This window comes from Athene cunicularia, assembly GCF_003259725.1.
Source record: "Athene cunicularia isolate RWA chromosome 3 unlocalized genomic scaffold, athCun1 chr3_part1, whole genome shotgun sequence".
In the NCBI taxonomy this organism is placed as follows: domain Eukaryota; kingdom Metazoa; phylum Chordata; class Aves; order Strigiformes; family Strigidae; genus Athene; species Athene cunicularia.
In genome coordinates this window covers 83128398-83150579 of record NW_020799097.1, presented here as the reverse complement: position 1 = coordinate 83150579, position 22182 = coordinate 83128398, and the positions used below count along the sequence as shown (strand labels likewise).

The window sequence follows — 22182 nt, the reverse complement described above, 5'->3', positions numbered from 1 at the left end:
AGTAAAACTGTTACATGCCAACACAGAGGTATTTTTTGAAGATCCATCTATTATTACACATACTTAAGTAGAATACATGACCTTCCCTACATTACCACTACAGTCCTTCAAGAAGAAACAAATTATATCCACTCCATACAGTTATTATTATATTTAGTTTGATGCAAAACCTGAAAATCAAGCATACTTCCAAAGAGAAGGGAAGGTCCTAGAATTAGACAGAAAGCAACTTAATAAAATTGAAACTGTGTAACAACTGTTTTGCCAAATGGTTTGTTTGCCTAAAGTAAAAGACAATGTTACAACCAATAGGTCAAAGAAAAGGAAAGACAGCCTGAACTAGAGGCAGAACTACAACTGAAATCAATATGTAAAAATGTTACAAATCTAAATCTCACTTTATTAATATATTTTACACTCTCATAGAAGAACTTCACAATAATTAGACTGAACAAGTATATTGTCAATTTTAAAGCATAAAAATCTCATCAAATAAGGAAGCTAGAATACTAAAAACCATACCAGACGAGGCTTCCAGTCTTTCTAATCTGCTGATCAACCAGTCAAGAGATCCAGAAAATTGAGCACAGTTTTTACGATTCCCTCGAATCAGGGAAATCACAATTATAAATCCATTTAAATTAAAAGAATCCTTGTCTTGTCTTTCCCAGAAGGATCCAGTAAAATAAATTCTTAATCTTTAATTATTGATGTTCTTGATTTAAATTTAAATAACCGGAGTCATGTTAGATTTAAGCATAAGAAATACCCTTGGCATAAAACTGACCTTTAGGTATTTGAATTATTTGTCAATAAACCCTGCAAAATGCTCTGCATGAAGTAGCCTGTACTGACACCACAAAAGTCAGCTGCTACAGTAAAAACAAATTTCTGTAAAACAGCATTCTTGTAATGACAGGAAACACTGGAAGAGCAGATTGTGAAGCCAACAACATAGATGATGAATATAAATTATTTTCTGTTGATAAAATACCTTTTCTCAAGCCTTATAGGAATAAAAAAATAAAAAATTTAAAAAAAACCCCAAAACAAACAAACAAAAAAAACCCCACAACCTATGTCCAGGAACTGTTTGTCATACTGTTGACAGGGCTGCAGGGAGGAAGTAACTGGTTGAAACTGTTTCACCATCATACTTTAAGCTGAAGATTGAAGTAGACTGAATGCATGCACTGGCTTGATGAGTATAACTGACTCAAAATCTCACTGAACAATGTAGGCACCCACAAGCTTGCCCTGTCCTGGAATATCTGCGTTTGCATGTATGCGCATACACATGAGCTCGCAGAGAAGCATCTGCAAAAAAAAGTGACGCACTATCATTATTGTTTGGTGTGCAGAGCAACGCAAACTGCTTTTCTTAAGATTGTTTTCCAATTCTGCCAATAAATTATTTCAACCTGTTATTTGCAGCAGCAGCAGAGACTGTTGGTCCTGCTAAGAGGCAACGGTCTCTCAAAATCTATGTTTTCATGCTGCAGAAATTCAGTATATTATATTGCAACTGTACTTTTATGCTGTCACATTCATAAAAGGTTAAACTTTGAGACCTGCGACATAAACGTGTATGAAACTGTATCTGCAAAGGGGAAAAGCAAACCTGGAGGTGGTTGCAAATGGGTCACTGCACTGACGGTTCTGTATCATGAGGAGAGATCACAATCCAATTGCTTCATAGGAAAAAAAAACAAAACCAACCAAAAAAACCCCAACAAACAGAAAACCCAACCCCTAACAACCAAGACAAATTAAAAAATATTTTTCTGTATTAGATGAGAAAAAAAATCTATACCCTGTATTCTTACACAGTTATTTAATCATTACCATTGTTATTTGAAAATACTTGAGAATCATAATAGGAGGAGCATCTTGTTAAAAAACACAGATTAGAACTAAGGAACACTTGTATCTGTAAGTGACTTTTTATTGATTATAGGCAAGCCAAATAATCTCACTGTGCTTCAGGTATGAACATAAAATGAAAGCAGTAATAGTTCATTGCTTAACACAACATCAATAAATATAACTTCATTAACAGTAATAAAACACAGATGGTTTAATAAATGCAGCTCAGCAGAAGTTTGTGAAAGGTTAGTATTCAGTGGTTAAAGCTGTGCATTAAATGAGGCACACAGCCACTTAACACTGAAAACAAAAAATAATATCCAACAGTTGCTTCTTTTATTGCTCATTATGCTGAACAAGACTAGCATCCAGTTTTAAAGGAATAAAACACAGGATGTGGTCAGTCAGACAATAAAGTCACATCATTACACAAACTCTTGTGCATTCTTTGGTGATGCAGAAGGATCAAATACAAGTTCAGAGTGACTGTATGTATTTGTACTAGAGGAAGGACAGATGCCTTCCTTAGTAAACATACAGCAATCATTTTAAACTGAAAGAGGGTAGATTTAGACTGAATAGGAGAAAGGAACTTTTTATGATAAGGGTGGCTGGACTAAAAGTCCCTTGAGATCCAAACCATTCTACGATTTTTATATCTGACAGTATCCAGTCTCAACTCAAAATCTGTAAAGGCTGCCATTCTCATCACAGTGATATATACCACAATGTCAGTGAGGTGACAAAAGCCACAAATTCTGGCATCACAGTTTCCTTTTATTTATGTGCAGATTCAAAAAACAAAGTACTGTTTGCTGAAGCAAGACTGAGCAAGCAGTATCCATTTGTCATCCATGCAATTACTGTACAGCTCCAGTATTATTCAGAACAGAGCAATGTATAAATTCATTATAGCCAGGCTTCTTAGACATTAGCTGCCAGAAAATAATGCAGTGAGGTAAGTAACATAAGAGGGAAGGAGGGGCACAGAGACTCGGAAATCAACAAAAGCTTGCGCACTGTTCTCCTCAATACAAGTCCATGGAAACAACACAGTAAAATTTCCTTTTGTAGACAGTCAGGAGTGAAAATACAAGCAGCTGTAGGAGTTGATTAATAACCCTATATAATGAGCCATACTAGAACATAAATAACATAGACAATTCAAAATGGTGAGCAAACAAATCAGGTGATTAAATGGTACTACCTAAATAGAAATTTGACCAGGACATCAACACTTATGAGATTTTCAGTGACTGCAGGTGGACAAGACCTTCATGATATACTGCATCTTAGAGAGTACCTTTCCATGGCATACTGTATCCTAGTATAATGCTGGAATCACTGGGCATTACTGACTAATAAGAGCGGTTCTGGTTATAGAAGCCTTAGATTTGTGTAAAAAAATCATAGACTTCTACAAAACTGACCACAATGTCACGGCTCCTTAACACAGGAATGACATGTTCACATATATTTTGTTTAAGCATTTTAGGGCAGTATATGAGATACATCAGCAATACAATCATATGAAAAAGCCATCATTTAATTGAAGTCAGAAATATTTTATTTATCATAATAAATATTATTATAAAAATCACATTATTTGAGTATTTTCAGTGTATTTTATTTTTAAGCATGTGCAAAGACCTGGAAATTCAAAAATCTTCTTTAATTTCTATCCTAAATTTCTACACAGTGGTAATTCCTCTATACTAAAACATGTTTCTTCTGAGTATTATTTTGAGCAAAAACAATCCAGCTAACCAATAATATATCTTACCTAGTAATTCATACAAAGAATTCAGGATAGATTTCCACGCTTCTCCAGCTTCCTTCCCAGCTACGTCTGCAAAATGAGCTGCACTGCTGTATACATTCAAGCGATCAATACATTCAAGAACAAGGTTGATCATACCCTAAAAATGGAAAGGCTCAGATTATCAGAAAAAAAAAAAAAAAGTATTGTTTAGGTGCAAACACATAAGAGTTTCAGAAATCTAAGAAAACAGAACATGAAAGTCAGGAGATGCAAAATGCAAGAATATATACATGGAGTCAGACAAGTGGAGCCCAACAAGCAATCCCTATGGTAAAGTTTTCCTTGACTGTGATAATAAAAACTTACCATTTAGGATGGTCAAAATAAAACAAAAAATAAACAGTATTCCATATATAATTTTAGGCAAGTTTCTATTCTGGAATGCATTTAGGCATCTGACTAAGGAAAGGCAACTATCATTACCAGAGAAATAATAGAAAATATTAAATGAAATATGTAAAGCATGTTTATTAAATAGAAAACATCCTTCTGCACCAAGAGATTAAACTATAATGGAAAAAAACTAATTCACACATAAGGAGTAAATTATGGTCAGAATTCAGATCACAAGGTCATACTAATAATTTTTTAAAAAAAGGAAAAGGAAGTAAGGCCTTAAATATATTTATTCAAATATACAGGAAAATCAAATTTTAAGAGATTATAAATGGAGCAATTGACTTTTACAGGACAAAAAACCACCTGCAAGCATACTTCACATCAGTGCTGCAGACACTGTGAGATACTTGCAGACAACATGGTGGAAAAACAGGAGTAAAACTGAGAGAATTACCTCTTCCTGGAAGAGGTTCTGGCGATTCTTCAGTGCTCGGAGCCTGTTTTGTTTGTCTTCATGCTCCAAATGTTCATCAGGGGGGTGAAAGTAGCCAATCAAGTCCCGAAGGCTCAGACTGACTGACTCAATAGGCAAATCGACAATGGAAGACTTCACTTTCTTGTTGAGAGCATCAAGGCCCCTATGAAAAGATGGAAAGTCTCCTGACTTTTGGAAATTAATTTATCACTTAAACTTCTTACTGGTTTAAAAGCAAAGTTTGTTTAGATGTCAAAGGTCAATTTATTTTCTGACAGCTACGTAACTTCTCAAAAATTTTTTATGTCTGCCCCATTCGCCACTTAATGATTCATCCCTCCCTTCCCAAACATAAACTGGAAGCATCAAAACTTTGGGTTTTTAAAGTTTTTTTGAAATCCACAAAACACATTTTAATATTCTGCCTTCACATTTAGCAGTATCAGAAGCAGATAAAAAGATGTAGAGAAGTTAGTGTAAACCTGTTCAAAGCATCATGAGGATGGGATGGACAGAAGTCAAAGAACCAGTGCTATGGTGCCAAAGAGGGTTAATATAGTTAATACAGGCTCTCAAGCATGTCTCTAACCTGTTCTTAAGCCATCTTCAGTACTAGAAGATGTAGCTCTTCCACACACTCTGACTCAGTACTTCATTAGCGGTTTTAATTCCCTGATATACAATTCAAGCTTGGCCTTGCTGTAGTCTATGACCATCGTCTCCTAGAAGTGGAGGGCAGACCATTCTCATCCATGGTGCACCTCCTCCTTGCTTTGCTGAATCCCTAATAAACCCCATAATCCAATTTTTCCTCAGCGCTGATGTACCCCTGATGTACCTTTCTCCTCCCTTTAACCTCTCCTTTTTGAAATGCGGCTGTTGCAACTGAGACTTCACCAGCACCATGCAGCAAGTGGAAGGCAGGGGCTTCCCCTTGCACCTCCCTGGCTCCCCTCCAGAAGGCAGTCATGGGCAGGGGCTGGGCAGGGAAACTGCCCCAGCTGGGGGCTGCAGGAGTCCCACCAGAATCTTCTGGAAGGAGCAGGAGGGGCCATGAGGGGCAGAGAAATCAGGAGTGCTGAGGGCGTGTGAACATAATGCCCATCCTCAGGAAAGGAGGGAAAGATCCAGAGGATCCTGAAACTCTGCAGGAGCCAGCCAGGGCTCTGAAGTGCTGGGAGAGGAGCAGCTCTGAAGGGAAGGGCCTACCCTGGTTGCCCACAGCGGGCAAGAGCAGGAGGTGGGGGCTTATTTGACACTTGTGATTTCTCTTTTGACTCATTCTCAATTCTGCCATTGTAATAAGGATTTTTTGCTAGCATATTTTTGAGTAAAACCCAGTTATGTAGCAAAGAGGTCCTCTTTGTTTTCACCAGTGCTCTATTTATGCCGATCTAAAGAACTCTGAGCTTTCCCTGGCAGAGGAGCCCACCACGTCCGACGGGCACCCTCCCAGCCCCACAACCCATCTTCCTCTTTTCTTTCCTTAGAGACACCAAAGGTCCCTGGAAACCTAACCCACGATCATGCTTGCCAATACTCCCTCCTGAGCTGCACAGCACCCTGCTTGCTCCCAGGATTCCTCTTCAGGCCACAATATGCATCAGAAGCCCCATTTTATACTCATCTTTTTGCTGGATTAAAACACAGGTAAGCATTGCTGGGGGGAGAAAGGGGAATGATGTTTTGGTTGGTTGGTTTAGGTGGATTTGGTGGGTTTTTTGAACTGGAATGTCAATGTATTTTCATCTGAGATGGTCAACTAGGGCTTGGAAATTTCTAAATTTAGGAAGCATGAATTCAGTAGGAATATTTACTGCTGAAGATTAAAAAAACACTTAGAATAAATAATGAAAATGTATCAAAAAGATAACTAGAAAAGCTATCTTTAAAACTTATTTTTTATTGTGAGCACGTTATCTGAAGTGCAATTTTTCTACTGACTTCAGGGGAAATGACTGGAGCACACACTTATGAGAATAATTTTGATCTTCTCCAATTCAGCTTTTTCTTCTTGGAGTAACATCCTGTCAAAATTAAATTGTTAAACACTACCTTGGTCTCCCTATGCACTCTGCAAAAACCTCCACTGTAATTTAGCAGAACCTTGATTTGTGAAACCTTATCATTAAATTGCCTTTCTCTGTCCTTATCTTTTATGGCATCCTTAGAAGCTTCTATGAAAATGTATTATTTACAAAGTGACCTAGGGTTTGCATTTCTTTTGTATTTTAAATGTCATACAGTAGGCAATTCTCCTGACAGGCATTTTTCTTTGTTGTTATTTAAGTACCTGGGTAAATGTTTTTCAACAAATTGACATGTCTATGTCTTTGACTGTGTACCAGTTTAGGGCATGGCTGCTTCAGGTCACCAGCTTCCACATCATCTTCTCTTGTGACAAATGAGTTCCTATGAAATTCTTATCATTCCATAATAGTCTTACTGCATATCATACTTTTTCTAATGCCAGCTACTCTGATGAGAGGGGTCTTTCATCAATTACTGAAGTCGCAAACATTTGAGAATTAGCATTTTATCAGTGTTATTTAGGAGGACATTTAGAGTAGGGAGATAAAAGCAAATTGCATAAATCTGGCAGTATATTTAAATGGCTAAAATACTATAAATAAAACATTTTATATGTTGCAAAACATGAAAAGAAACAAGTAGCATTAAAAGGCAACAAATAAGAAAAGTAATGGTAGGGTAGAATGAAGGTGTAATTTCATACTTTTAAGAAAAGCTTTTCCTTGAGACCATTAATCTCCTCAGTACATTTAGGTCTTGTACAGTTTTGAGGTATACAGTTATCTCCTTCTTCCAGTTTTTTCAAGAAAAAGCACTTTTAAAAACCATACTTAGAAAATAAAGAGCTAAATGATACACTGCATGATTTACAGCAAATTTTGGCAAGGAAAAATCTCCATTTCATGGTTTGTTTCACTTTCAGTATGTTTATACATTCAAATCAAGGTTGATAGTGATATTAGAAGATAAAGAAATTGAACAATACCTCTCAAGGTACATTTCTGCTTATAACACAAAGAATTGGCATAAAGTCTGGTTTGAGAGTATTCATCTATTTTTTCTGAGAGTTAAATTGTTCACTGTTGTGTTAATGGCCACTTTGAACAAAACAAAATAGGAAGTTAAAAGGGATGAAAAGTTCATTTTAAAAACACACCTGATAAACCTGTTGAAAAGGAAGACTGTACTACGGATGACACGTGCTGTACGGGATTCTTCATTCTGAGATCTGGACAATGTTAAACCATCATCCATATGACCTTCATGGTGCATTATTGCCTGTAATTATGAAGTCACATTTTATGAAGTCACATATTAAGAAGTTATATACCCAAAAAGAAAAAAAAATTAAAAACTGTTAATCTCTTGTTTTACTTTCTCGTGTCCCACAGACACACTTGTGCTGAGCCAGCAGGTTCAGTGACATAATAATCTCAAAGTCATAGCTTCTGTAAAATATATATATTATTAAAAAAAAATAATCTAAAGAGGTTTGTTTGTTGTTTGTTTTTGTCAACCTTATAAAGACTTCCCTTACACAGCAGCAGATCCCTAAATTACAGACAAGATCAAAACAGGTATTTACTGATTCTGATTTCCAAGTATGTTACTGGCCCTCCTTTCTGACTACAGCTTGAGTCACTACCAATAACTAACAGTTTTTCATATTTAGTTAGCATGGCTCTGAAGATATTCGATCCAACCTACATAAATATTTTAAACTACTTCAGGTAAAAATGTTTTTTTCCTACACACACAAACTATTTATATTACTTACATCACTAAATTATTCAATAACTTATCTTATTTTTAATTCTTTTAGAATTATTTAAGTATTGCAATTATTATCACACACACAAAAATATTAATAAACATTTATATTAATGTATTATAAACCCTAAAATTTTACATATATAAACACTGCTTCCTAAATATGTATTATTTTTACATAAAATAGAATATGCATATGTGTGTGTGTGTGTGTGTATATATATATATATATATATATATATATATACACACACACATATATGATACAGACAGATTTTACGTATTTTTTTTATAGAGAGAGATAAAATATTCGAAGGCACGACCTTGAAAGTATACCAGATGTTGCTCTAGATTTGTAGTTCTGGAATGTAAAACAATCATAGAAAATACTACAGTATGGAAAAATAAGGCTTTTTTATTGCTGAGAAATAATTCCTGCATACATTTACAATAAACACTAACACAAATGTAGCTTCCAGAAGATGTGTTAAGTTGTAGAAGAATCTTTTTCCTACTTTATTGTGCTGAGCTAGCATTCTGCTTGGTCATGGTTATTCTTTAAAAGAAGAAATCCCTCAAGGCTCAAGACTTAACCATTCCAGGCCAAAAGTAACACACTCACAACATGGAAAGAAAAGACTTTGAGCTAAAAGCCTGCTTAACCCAAACCACAGCATATTGTATAAAGGGATTTTAGCATATTCTACAGGTTATTACTAATATTTTAGTTTTGACATCAAGTATATCCAGATATATCAATGTTTGTGGGTTAATGTCTACAGGCTAACACATGCACTTTGGCTTTCAGGTTAAGAATTCAGTACATCACATAACTTTGCAGTATGTGACTGAAAAAACCCCAAAACTTTCGTAATGAAACAGAGACATGCTTAAAATATTTGAAACCCAGAAATTAGCCATCTCCTATACTTCCCTTCATTTCCCCCTCTATCCTATCAGACTGTGACTGAACAAAATGAATTCCTATTTACAGTCTTACCTTCCGCTGCACAGAACCCATTCTTACAGACTTTGCATCAGCAGACTGGTACGTAAGCCATAAGCCTGTATCTACATGTTGTATGAAGCATATTGAATCCCCGTATTTTATTTCAGGTGCTCCCATTCCATCTACCTCTTTTCTTGTCCATATGTCCAACTTTTCCTGAAGAAGAAGGCAAAAAATGTATACAAGAACAATAACCAACATGTTAATATTTGCATAAAATATTGAATATTAGGCAATTGTCCAGGACCTAAAAGAATACTTGAGATCCTTTTCATAGAAAATTGTTTAAAAATGGTGAAAGTGTAACTTCTAGTTAAACATTTAGGGAAACGATGGAGAGAGAGATCCCATCCACACAGAAGCCTAGCTTATTACACTAGGAAAGCCAGGTGTATTCATTTCACCTGCCTAGGAAGAAACTAGGATCATAATTGTTAGTACATGTTATTATTGAAACATAAAAGCTTACAAACCCACACCAAACACAATGAATCCCTTAGCTGAACCAGGCATTAATCTCCAGAAGCTTTTTCTTGCAGATTTTGGGTTTTTTTTTTTTTTTTTTTTTCCAGTCTGGAAAAGATGAGCACCTCCCTAGAATTTGTTTCTAACTGTCACAGAGAGATGGCCTTTAACCTGTCACTACTCATTACTGCCCAACAATGGGTTCAGTATTTCCTGAGAAAATAAATCCATTTATGTGTGTTTATGACTGGCCTTTTGATGTGCTGTAAAAGAAGAATGGCATGACCAGCTGGAATCCTATGCAGACGGCAGTCATTTCAGGAGAGGAAATTTAGTATCCCAAACAATACTATAGTTTGTAACTGTAATCTGAGGTGTTCCACAGTATCTAGCTCTTCTAAGAATCAATGCCTTCCCCATAGACATCAGGTTATAAAACAAACAGCCTATGTGTCCTGGTTCCTGACAGCACATCCATTTAATCTCTTCAAAAGCGTATGGTTCAACTTCTCTGCTGCCCTAGTTGTTAAATCTACTACTGCAATACTACAGTTTTGCTCTCCCTTTCAAAGCTTCAGCTGTGCAGGCAGGTTCACCGGTGCAGTAACTCACTGCATTCTGCTTCTATATATGCACACACATAAATATATAAGCTGCTGCTTAATTTTCACGATTGTTCAAAAAATCATCTGTGCAAATTGCAGGTCTATTCTAGGCCATATGTTTGGGGTGCAAAATGGTCCCCTTAAACAAATACAGCTTCTCTGCTTCTCCTGATCAGCAGTATAAGACAAGCCACTTCCTACAGTTCTGAGGAGTACTGTTACAAATAATGGGACCAAAACTTCTAAATGTTCTATCCTACTACAACCAGGAAACATTTGGCGAATGATTACAGCATACACATGCACCTTCACAATCTGGGAAGACAGATTCACAGTAAAGTAAATGATGACAAATATTGGATTTTTAAAAGCATTTATTAAGTAAAGGAAGATGTCATGTAACTAGATTCTCACCCTAGAATTATGAATGCATTTTGTAGCACTTAAAAAAGAAAAAAAACTACTCAGGTGAAATATTATTATTCTTAATATTACTTTTTACAACATTAGGCTTCCAGATAGAATATATCCATCAATTCAGATTATTAAACAGTTTCTGGATACAGATAATAATTTCACTGTCTTGTAAATGCCTGATTCCTTAAGTGCTGAAATTCTTACTAAAACCTCATCCATTGATACATGAAAATAACTGATATTTTAATACATTTGATGCCAATTACCAAGTGACTGAATGTTTCTATTTCATTATTAATGCATTATTTTGTTCATATCATTTCTCTAAAAGTTGTATTCAATTCTTTCAAAAGCTAGCACAAATAACCTGAATGTAATAACAGCAGGAAATTGAAAAGCTACTTATAATAGGACATTGCACACAAATGATGATACAGGAAAAAATAAATTAGGTTCTGCTATCATATGAAGAAATGACAGCCTGATTTCAAGCTCCAGTCTTTTGAATTATCTTCATAACTAGAAGATTGTGTGAACATACAGTGCTTCTACATTGTAAGGGTTTTTTTTCCAAGTCTTCCTCCTCGCAACCGATTTCTTAAAATATGAATATATGAATTCATAAATTTTCTCATAAAGCACTGTCAAAAACATGAGGGATTATTAATTTCAAAATTAATCTGTATCTTCGTTAAAATCTACTGACTACAACAGAAATGGAAGGGGTTTGATATTGAAATCTTCATTTCAGTTCAAATTAATGTTAAATTTACTTAGCATAAAAACTGCAGTGCAAAACTTCAGCTTTCTGGTTCTCTTCCACTTGTTTTTTAAATGCAGTACTGTGGCAAGCTAATGTGTTAATATTATGGGTAAGGCCCTTACAAATAGTATTAGAACAATAAATGTTGCACATTTACATTCGCATCTGAATCTTCAGATTTACAGGGGATACATTTTCAATATTTTCTCTGCAAATATGAAAGCTGCTTTTCATTTGGAAAATGAAATTATCATCTACTCACATGCCTGAAGAAACTGAGTCTCTAACACTGCAAATAAGGGTATTCTTCCCCCATATCTTGCTTTGCTTATTTAGAGCTAACATCCATAGCACAAGTGAGATCTTCATAATTCTTCCTTCCACTACCTGAAACGTATGACTATGGCATAAAAGGAATGAAATTGCCATAAGAAAGATCTAGCCACCTAACATACTCCCAACTATTAACACTCTGTAGTCAACAGAGAAGATTAGGGTCTGTCTCTTATCCAGGAATAATTATTTTAGCCTAACTATATGCAACAACACAAGTGAAAGGTTGGATGGTTTGTCCATACATGCTCAGAGGAAAAGAGACCCCCTAAAGCTGCTTAGCTTCTCTACTTTGAAATATTTATTTAATACAGTTTTCCAGAGAGGGAAGGCATTTTAAAATGTTTAATACCTGTATCCTAATGAAGTGAAACATGACACTCCTTTAAGAGGCCCTAAGCAGGAGACTAGATTCATCCTCAGCAATGAAGAGCAAACCTCATACCACATACTCCACCCCTGTGGCATCTCCATAATTCCGTCCAAGTAAGTCTTTAGTTAAAATGAACGTTGATCTCAACAAAATTAACATTAAATATGATCTTCCAAACTTCCAATTTCTTTGAAAATCCATATTTATATATCAGTAAAGTACATAAATAATCTGTCATGTGCTGACTGGCTTATAGACCCCTCTTAAAATACCCTCATGTTACTTCCATAATTGATTACCATAACATGTTTCTACATGTCCCAAAACCTTTTATCTCTTCTCTGCTCAGCATAGAATTGGTTTGGTCACTTAACAGCAACTAAATCAAAAAACGTTCACTTTTTATTTGGAACATGGTAGAACCAAACCACCTCAAAATATAAATTCTCAAAATAATTCCAAATAAGACTTTCAAATTCAGGTTGGAAAAAAAAAAAAAAAAAAAAAAAAAAAAAAGAGAAGAAGAAGAAACTTCAAATACAACATTGTCTAATCTCCAAAACACTTATTCACATGCGACTTAGAGATGAATCACCTTCTTCATATTAACAAAAGATACTCTCTTTATTGCTAGCAATTCTTGCCCTCAAGTATTTTTTTGACTCAATAATCCATGTAACAGTAGAGCACAGTATATTGTTTCACTCTTTTTGGAGTAACCCCTGATGAAGACTCCATCTTGAGAATCAGTGAATGAATTATTTTGTGTCTCTATTTCAAAGGAGAATAACTGTTGATTCTGTAGTACCTGCAACAGGAATCCTCGGTATAATTGCACTGCACTATCCTAAAACATTTAAGTATTTCTATGGTTTTTGTAACTGCTTAAAAAAAAAAAAAAAAAAAAAAAGATTTGGGGGTCTCAAAACAATCACCTGAACTAAAGTCTGTTATCAGAGCGCAAAAGTCTATATACCTGCTTTCAAGTATATACTCACTTCTTATCTTACCAAGTAGACTAAAAAATATATGAAGTAAATGCTACAGAGAAGTTATTGAATAATTCTGCTTATTATTTCTATACATATAACAAGACACATTTTTTTAAAAACATTATTACTGGAAAATTTTCAGCAACATCATGCTGCAGGTGAAAGGTATGAGCACTGAAAGGATATTAAAGAATTTATCATGGTATTATTTTAAACTGTTTAACCACTACACAAAGTACTGTTCTGAACTTGAAATGCTTACTGAAGGTGACAAATGAAAATTCAAACTATGGTAACTTTAAATTGGACTACAGTAAAGTATTCGTTAAAAAAAAAAATCCCGATTCTCCAATTTAATTTAAATAACCCACAACACTATAAATTTTTTGTATGTCAGCCAACAGATATAAGGAGTGAAGTACCAGGGATGTTCATCAGAAATATAAATAAGAAATGAGGAAACTGTTCAAAAGTGGGCAAGCAGTACAACAACAACAACAACAATCCCACCCAAAACCACAACAAAACCAACCACCAACCCACAAACAAACAACCAGGTAGCATTACTAAAGAAAGTATGATAAAAGAACCTTTCCAGATATTAATTATACTAAATCTGGGGATTTTTTAATCAGTGAAAAAGTAGAAGCCTCCAATAATTCATGCAATAGGAAATATTTAAATCTTGCTTACTGAAGAGACTGGAATGACTGCTAGTTATATTAATGCTGCACTGATTCCATACCTTGGAAGACCGAAAACAGAATGCCGTAGATTTTACATCCGCTTTCTCTTTGTCTGTAAGAAGAAGACTCTTGTCATCCAGGAGACTTAAATATTTTCCTGTTGTTATATGTCTTAGTCTGAATGGCTGTCCCCATCTAATGTGGCTGCCACTCCACCTAAGAAAGTGCATAAGAAACGTTTGGTTTTTTAAAACTAAGCATAGATTTTAACTACTGGCAAAAATATTTCAAAGTACATTATATTGCCAACTAGTTGGTAAAAGGATAAAATTTAAATGTTGGATTATCAGCAAGAAAATTACTTCTTTGTGGTTATCTCCTATAAAACCATTCTAATAAATAATCTTAACCGCTTCCTTTGCACGGGCTGCCTTGGTTCAGTCTGAATTCCTCTTGAGAGAAGATACAGACCGCCTACGGAAAAGGAGGCTTATGCTGTACACAAAGAGCTTAGATCTGCCAGTTCTCTCTCCAATATTTCACCTACCAGCAGCCAGTTTCGTTCACTCTCCCAGAGCACTCTCCTTTCAGCAGTTAGCACACTTTAAATAATGTGGAAAAAATAAAATAGCTAATAGATAAATATAAATATATATATATATATTTATATTTATATAAGTCTTGAAATAATTTTTTTAAATTATTAAGCAAAGGCTGGCCCAGATTCTTCATATTCTATAGGAGGAAATGAGGGAAGGCAAAGATTTCCTATCTAAGCTCCCCAAGAACTCCTCAAGTTGAAATATAGGTTTCAGGCTTCTAACTTCTTACCTTAAACTAAAAAGTCAGCTCTTCTGTTCTCCCTGATTAACTCCTAAAGATAAACTTGTGTAGGGGATACTAAGGAGGATGCATTTCACAGAGCCTTTTCAGAAGGCTTCTCGAATATTCCTTAGATTGGAAAAGTGCCACAGTTAGGATGTTTTCCTGGATCTTCACAAAACTTTCTTCAGTCTTAGATCTTCAGAAGTTTACACTTTAGATGAATGTGCACACTGCTTTTTGAAGAGGAAATCATATATTTATTTTATGTTTTCAAAATGCCCATCATAATGGAGTTATGACATATTGCCAAGGTTCTGATGTGCTTCCACAAACACTAGTAACTCTCTAGCTAACTGTGGCTTGAAACAGCTTAAAATTATCAACAAATGTTCACATAATATCAATGAAATACACAAACATATCCTTATAAACTTAACCTGATTATAAACTTACTCCCATATCAGAATTTTGTATTACTTCATCTTCTCACTTGTATTTAAAGTAATTCCAGGTACAGCATTTAAAAATATGAACATTTTTAATGTGCATATTTGGTATGTATTCATGTAATAGTCTGAAAATCCCCTGAGTTAGCACTTACACAGGTTTAAGTCATTTTCGTTCTCCTTGACACGTACATGTAGCAGATGAAAGCACTTAACCCATTCAATATAAATATCCATTTGTTTAAGCATGTCTTCTTAAGAGTTGGCCATACTGTATACAAAATATGCAAAACCAATTTGGCAGACATTTTTAACGTACAGGAGTTTTTAAACTGCAAGAGCAATACCTGGCTTCTGTTCTGTAACAGGATTTATTACACTTCATTAAATAAACTTCTAAAGCTTTTTCATTATTGGTTTTAAAGAGGCCAAAAGAATGAAGAGGTTTTGCCCTTTTTTTGTAACCTAATTAGCCTCTTCTGTTTAAGTTGAGGGGAGAGGACTCTGGGGAGGAAGGAATTATGGAAGTTTTATACCTTAGAAATGCATTTTTTTTTCCTGTCTTCTACACAGCAAAGTCAGTATATTCCACAAAAGTACATCTAAGTATCAGTGTTCTAGCACAACTTCTGCTTCCCAATTAAGTAAAAAGTCAGGTCAAGAATCTCAGCTATTGAATTGCTAGATCTGGTAAAACACATCAGTTCTGCACCTTTCATATTATGGGCCATGTTGGTGAGCTGCCTTTTCTCTAGTCTGATTCAATTTTCTCTTGGACCCAATAGCTATGGACCATTAAAAAAAGAAAATAATAAACGTAGTGCAGTTGAGGCATGACCCTAGTTCATGCCTGCAGGATAGAAAAAAGGACAATTCATGTGCACTTACAAGAAAAGCCCTCTGAGCAGAAAGTATCTAGTAAAGCCATTTCTGACTAATAAAAATTATTTTCTGCAATGTGAGAAAAGGATTTCTGTCACCTTCTGGGAAACAAAGCAATGCTGAATAATAGTATCTGGCCTCCCGCAGGGCATTCCAAGAGGCAACATTTATGAAAGGTCTCCACTAATGAGGAGAGTTCAGAAACAATGATTCCTTCTGAATCATATAAAATTAACGGAATTAATATTATACCTGCAGTAATTTTGGGAAAGACTAGGACTGATGGAGGACTTCAGGCATGCATATACTGTTACAAACCGAAGCATTTGCAATTCAGCACTGAATGTATATAGATACTAGAATATCATACACGTATATAGGGAGAGATTTTATTTGGGGCTTTTTTCCTGGTAAGAAAGTCATGTTCCTTAAAAAGAAAGATTACCACTATCTTTGCTTAACTGTTTTGACAGTTCTCACAGTTTCTCTCAGTCATATATGTTCAAATGTTTACATTTCAAAACTCTGTATACAATACCTGTCAAAATGTGATATGTGACAGTTGTAACAGAAATCTAGAATTTCTCAAATCCCCACATTGCTCCAGTACTGCTGCTTATTAGGGTAGTACATGCAATGAGGAAAATAAAAAGCCAGAGACCCTTCCACAGTTTCACTGTTGTCACTTAAGCACTCTCAAGGTCAATGTCAGTCCAAAGCAAAAATCTCACTGCCCTATCAATGACATTTAACATCATCCTATTAAATAAAATGCACAAACAGAAAACCAAATCATTAGAGTGTAACCTTTCCCTAAACTGCACTGACTTAATCTTTCAAAAGCAATTTATTAGTTACTAGAAATTTTATCACAAGCACATATTGCAATAGAATTTAAGTACAATTTTAAAGTGCAATTACCTTAACAAATAAGGTGCAATTCCCTACTATCATTCTAAGACTTCCAAAAATGTAAGGTAGCATTTTTTCTGTAATTTTTTTTGCCTTTAATGACATAAACAAGTTAGAGAGTGGCACACATGAATTATTCTTTTTTTCAGGAAAACAGTTATGATTATGTCACATATATGTGGTAAAAAGGTAAACTGTGAATTCACTGACAGCTATAACAACTTCAAAAACATAATGAAAACACACACAGCATGTGTCTTAACATGCACTCTCTATGGGAAGTTGTTTAATTTTTCATGAAAGTGATATAGAGTAATTCTGAAGATGATTTTAGTATTATCAGTCTGGTTTTATAGTTATCAACCTGATTTTATAGGAACGCTCTTACTCAAAAAACACCCTGCCAAATGAACTTCTTTTTCTGAGAATGATTTTACTTACGCAACTCTTAGAGTCTCTAGTCGCCAAAGGGAACGAGCATGAATTGACACGGCCCCACCTTCATAATGGACAGTTCTGGAAACCAAGCAAAGGCACAGACTAAATGCTCAGCTCTGCTGGAAGAATCCATCATATTTATTCATTTAACTGCATCCCTCATTTTAAGACTGCCAAAACAATTATTTCAACTGTCAGATTCAAAGGTTATCAGAGTCAAAACCAGTTCTTACCAATTAAGCATTCAGACTTAGTTACTCAGATTTTGTTTTAATTGTCTTTAGCATCTGTTATTGTGATATTCATAACAACGAGATTTATAAATTGTTTGCTGCGACAACTTTCTTAGTGTTTTAAGAACAGAGAATCCAGGAAAAAAATAATTTTTGAAAAATCAATAGCCTGATAATTACAGTATTTCCAGATTCTAACAAAAAACTAATATCAAATTATGACAAAGAGTTGTGATGACAGAATATGTCTCACAAGAAATTTAGTGTTTTCACAGAGCTTATACTATTAAAATAACCATGCAACTTACCACATTGAATTATGAAAATTCACTTATTTGGCACTGTATTTTATTATCATAGCACCTGAAGTTTCACAACCACACTGATACAGTCTTCACACATATCAGATGTTAACAGCTTCCTATTTCCAAAATTTAATATGTAATGACCCCGCTAAGCTCCTGTATATACCCAGAAATGTAAGTACTTCTCAAAAAAAGTCAATTAAGCCTAAAAAATGGTTGTGGTTCTTCTTCTTGATTTTTCTACACACAGTTAAGTGATCAATATTGGATCTACAAAGTGGTTTAAATTTATGGTCATCTGATCAGGTAACCTGGCTTCTCCTCAAAGTAAACACTGAGGAATGTGGTCCGTATTAAGCACTGCCACTCTAGATTTAGGCAAGCATTCTTCAGGGTGCTTCCTGCCTGCACCTTTATTTCTGCCATAAAACACTGACAGAATTTAAAAACCTAGGCCTTTCCCTTGGGAAAATTAATAAAGTTTTCACTTATGCAAAGGAGTGCTGTCACTATGCTTGTCAGATCAAGCATGTCAGGAAACACTGCCAAAGAATGGCCTAATTCTATGGATTCTGGAAGAATCACAGAATCATCTAGGTTGGAAAAGACCTTGAAGATCACCTAGTCCAACCATTAACCTAACACTGACAGTTCCCAACTACACCATATCTCTCAGCACTATGTCAACCCTATTTTATGGATTGAGTGAATGTTATGATGTTCAGTAAAGATCAGCCACTGCCAAAAATAGCCAGAGGTATAACTTTAGGGAATATTAATGTTGAAATTGTAGAAATTTCCCATTTTTCATTAAAAGCAATTTTCTGAAGACCATGATTTTGGAATCAGGTACCTAGTACTTACTAGACTTTAGCTTCCAAAGTTCTCCTGGGGATATAATACAGACGGATTGAATGCTTAGTGCAGATGAAAACTCAGCATTGAAAGAGTTGGCTCACACCCAAAAGAAATAGTGAGGTAGAATATAGTTCTCAGTAATGTTTATAATACATGAAACTACAGATGTGCTAAAATGCATCTTGAACTATGCTAAAAAGTATTAAGAAAAATAAACACTCCCAGACATTGTAAATTAATAAAGACAAATTATACAGGTTAAAAAATAAGTCAAAATACAAAATACATATTCCTGACTCAAATTTGAGAACCACTCACTGAATATTCATGACTCACATATAAATGGAAACTCTGGCACATGTTCCATGAACCAAAAAAAGTTATGGGTGCATATATCAACATATACAAAATCCTCCCCTTGACCTTATATCCAGTACTTTCTCCACATAGTATCTTAATCATTTGCTGCAATGGTTGTGGTGCTAGAAGCAGCTGACAGGTATTAGTAAGTCTCCCATACCTCTCTCACAAAGGGAAATGAAACTCAAAATCAATCTTGTTTTTTATTGAAATTTATCTTTGTTAGTAGAGTAAAATGCAAATGCCAAACAATCTTGCATTCATCTGCTTCTTTATTCAGACAATCTCTGTTCTCTTCAGGCATTTGTTCTAATTTTGTTATGCAACTAACAGACTGGGTTTATGTTGTAACATCTAAACAATAACAGATCAGATGTCACTCTGTTTGGGTTGGGGGTGAGGAGGGTGAGTCGTTTTGTTTGGGAGGGTTTGGGCGGGTTGTTGTGGATTTTTTTAAGTTGAAACATTCTGATTACATCCTGGCTTATTTCAATATGAACGTCACTGACAAAAAATGTATTTGGAATTCTTGCATGTGCATAATACAAAATTCAACAATTTTATTCAGCAGTATTCAAATCATTAAATATATGATAAATCAGGTCAAAGCTAATGCTTAAATTAATCAGAATATTTAATTTTTAAATTGGTTCCTTGTTACTTTTCAGGGATGAACGTCTTTCTCACAGTGGAAACCCAGAAGCTGTCACCAGCTTCTCAGTCTGAGTACTCTTTTGAAGCTAGCTTTGGATTACACAGTGTAATTTTAAGCATCTAAAAAACCTCCCACTGTGAACTTAAAAGAGCAGCTTCTCATGGGTGAAGTAGTTTTCTTTTACATGACTGACCATCCATTATTTTGTTTCTCTGTTCTTTCAAAGGTGAGCTATCAGTCTTGGAATGGTAATGTAAGATGAGAAAATGAAAAACAGGTAGAAGGGAAGAAATCTTAAATAAAAGCATGTCATTTGTTTACCAAAGAAAATTAAAAGGATCCTGGGATTGTCTCATATCCATATGAATGAACGGGTACAGTAGCAACAGAGGGAGTCAAGGCAGAAAGACAGTGATAGCACTTTAGGGACAAAAGTCAAAAAGGAAGCAGCAAAGCGTCAGCAAGAGTAAGTAACAGCAACTTGGAGGGAAACTGTGAAAGACCTGGGGACTGGAGGGCTAAGGATCAAGGATCTTTACAGAGAAGCAGAAGGAGAAGCCCAGAAACGGGTCAAGAATGAACAGCAAAACTTTGTATGTGCAGAAAAGAAAACACATGCTACAAATAACCCAAGTTGGCACAAAGCACTAGAATACAGTGTAAGCTCTTGTGTCTTTAGCTAGATATTGTCATCTTTGCAGAAAAGATGGTAAAGAAAAGGTGTCTTTAAATAAGAGAGATCTCTTTACTGAAGGACAAGTCTCTTTGACTTTACCATAACAGCTTACACACTAACCACTTCCCCAGAGCAGCTGCACAAATTCATAATCTAGACCATCTAGACCACCAATATATTTTTATTCTAAGAAATTTAAAGTACATTTTAAACTCCTTTTATCAAATTAGATGTGGTAAACTGCTCTGAGATTGCTCAAACCATTCCTTAGTACTTGCTCTACATAAAAACATTATTTGATAGAACGCACTCATTTCTTTTTATATACTCTTGTCAACAGCTCAGTGCCAAAAATGAAGTATGATTCATAACATTTTAATCCGTCCTGAAACTGACACTGGTAGGTAAACCATATCAGATACTGGTATTACTAGGTCAAATCAAACATTGCTTTTAATGACATGTGAATAATGCACAAAAATTCTTTTACTATCAAAGAGTTACTATAGATTTACATTGACAGGATGGAAAAAATAAAATTTCGAGTTGAGGTGCGCAGAAGATGCACAGTACTTGCCAAACAGTGGAGAAAACCTGAGCATTACAAACCCTTATTATGAAATTATAAGTAACGTCAATGCATGAGGAAAGTACAAATAACAGCATGTACAAATAACCACTTTTATTTTAAATGAAAGTACCTATAAGGAATTCAGAACCTTTGAGAATGTTCAGTTCATCCTAACTATAAACCCTAATCCTGTTAATTAGCTGGTGTAATGAGGTCATTTTTTTGTCTCACCTATGACTGCAAGTCAAATTGAAAACATCATTCTTTTCCTGTCTATGTCGTTAATCTGTTTAATTCCCCTTAATATAAACAGTCACTAGAGCTGGAATTTGCCACCCAATCTGTCTCACGGCGCTGGGGCTGTGATTACAGCACCAAGGACAGCGCACACACCACCCCGCGCCGCGGAGCGCCCCGGCCCAGCGGCGGCACACAGCGCCTCGCCCTTGCTCACTGCGCCCACTCCCCTCCGCCCTCCCCAGGTGTGGCCGAGAGGCAAAGCGACGGTAAACGGCAAACAGAAAGCTGGATGGCTGAATCTCTCATGTCCGATCACAATAATTAATTAATTACACAGGTTTAAAATAGATTACCCCTGGGGATTCATTGTTGAATTCATATTTGTAACAAAGTATTGTTGAGCGGAGAGAAAGCGATCATTTCAGTGAAATTCACTGACTGCAAACGGGCACTAAATGAGGTTAAAACAAATTACATTAAATGACAGGGTTTTGATACCGCTGAAGTAGGCTTGGTTCAAGAACCCGTAAATCCTAAATTCTACAGCAAGGAAATAATGGAGTAAAACTCAGTAGCTTGCAATGAATCAGGGCACCATAAATATGGCATAAATAACAACAATATTGTACCTGGATTATACACAAATGAATAAATCCAAATAAGATGTCAAAGTAAAAGTTAAAGAAATTGTTCCATGCCCTTCAGTGACAGCCAAAGCTGCTCTGGTTTTAATTTGAAAAATCAATCCCTAAAGAGCTTTTTCAAATTAATTTATAAAAGCACAACCATTACTATTCAAGGCTTGTGTTGTTTTGGGCTTCAGGGAAAGGTTATT

General features: G+C 35.3%; 1 protein-coding gene across 1 annotated transcript in view; it reads right to left on the bottom strand.

The window, feature by feature from the left end:
- The window catches only part of RYR2 (ryanodine receptor 2), a 406115-nt gene that overhangs the window by 215742 nt on the left and 168191 nt on the right, over positions 1 to 22182 (bottom strand). Inside the window, exons 11-17 of the mRNA XM_026846439.1 lie at positions 17453 to 17527; positions 14006 to 14162; positions 9304 to 9468; positions 7690 to 7811; positions 4482 to 4665; positions 3650 to 3785; positions 523 to 618 (exon numbers count right to left, since the gene is read on the bottom strand). Coding sequence (XP_026702240.1) covers positions 523 to 618; positions 3650 to 3785; positions 4482 to 4665; positions 7690 to 7811; positions 9304 to 9468; positions 14006 to 14162; positions 17453 to 17527 — 935 coding nt within the window. The remainder of the gene's footprint in view (positions 1 to 522; positions 619 to 3649; positions 3786 to 4481; positions 4666 to 7689; positions 7812 to 9303; positions 9469 to 14005; positions 14163 to 17452; positions 17528 to 22182) is intronic.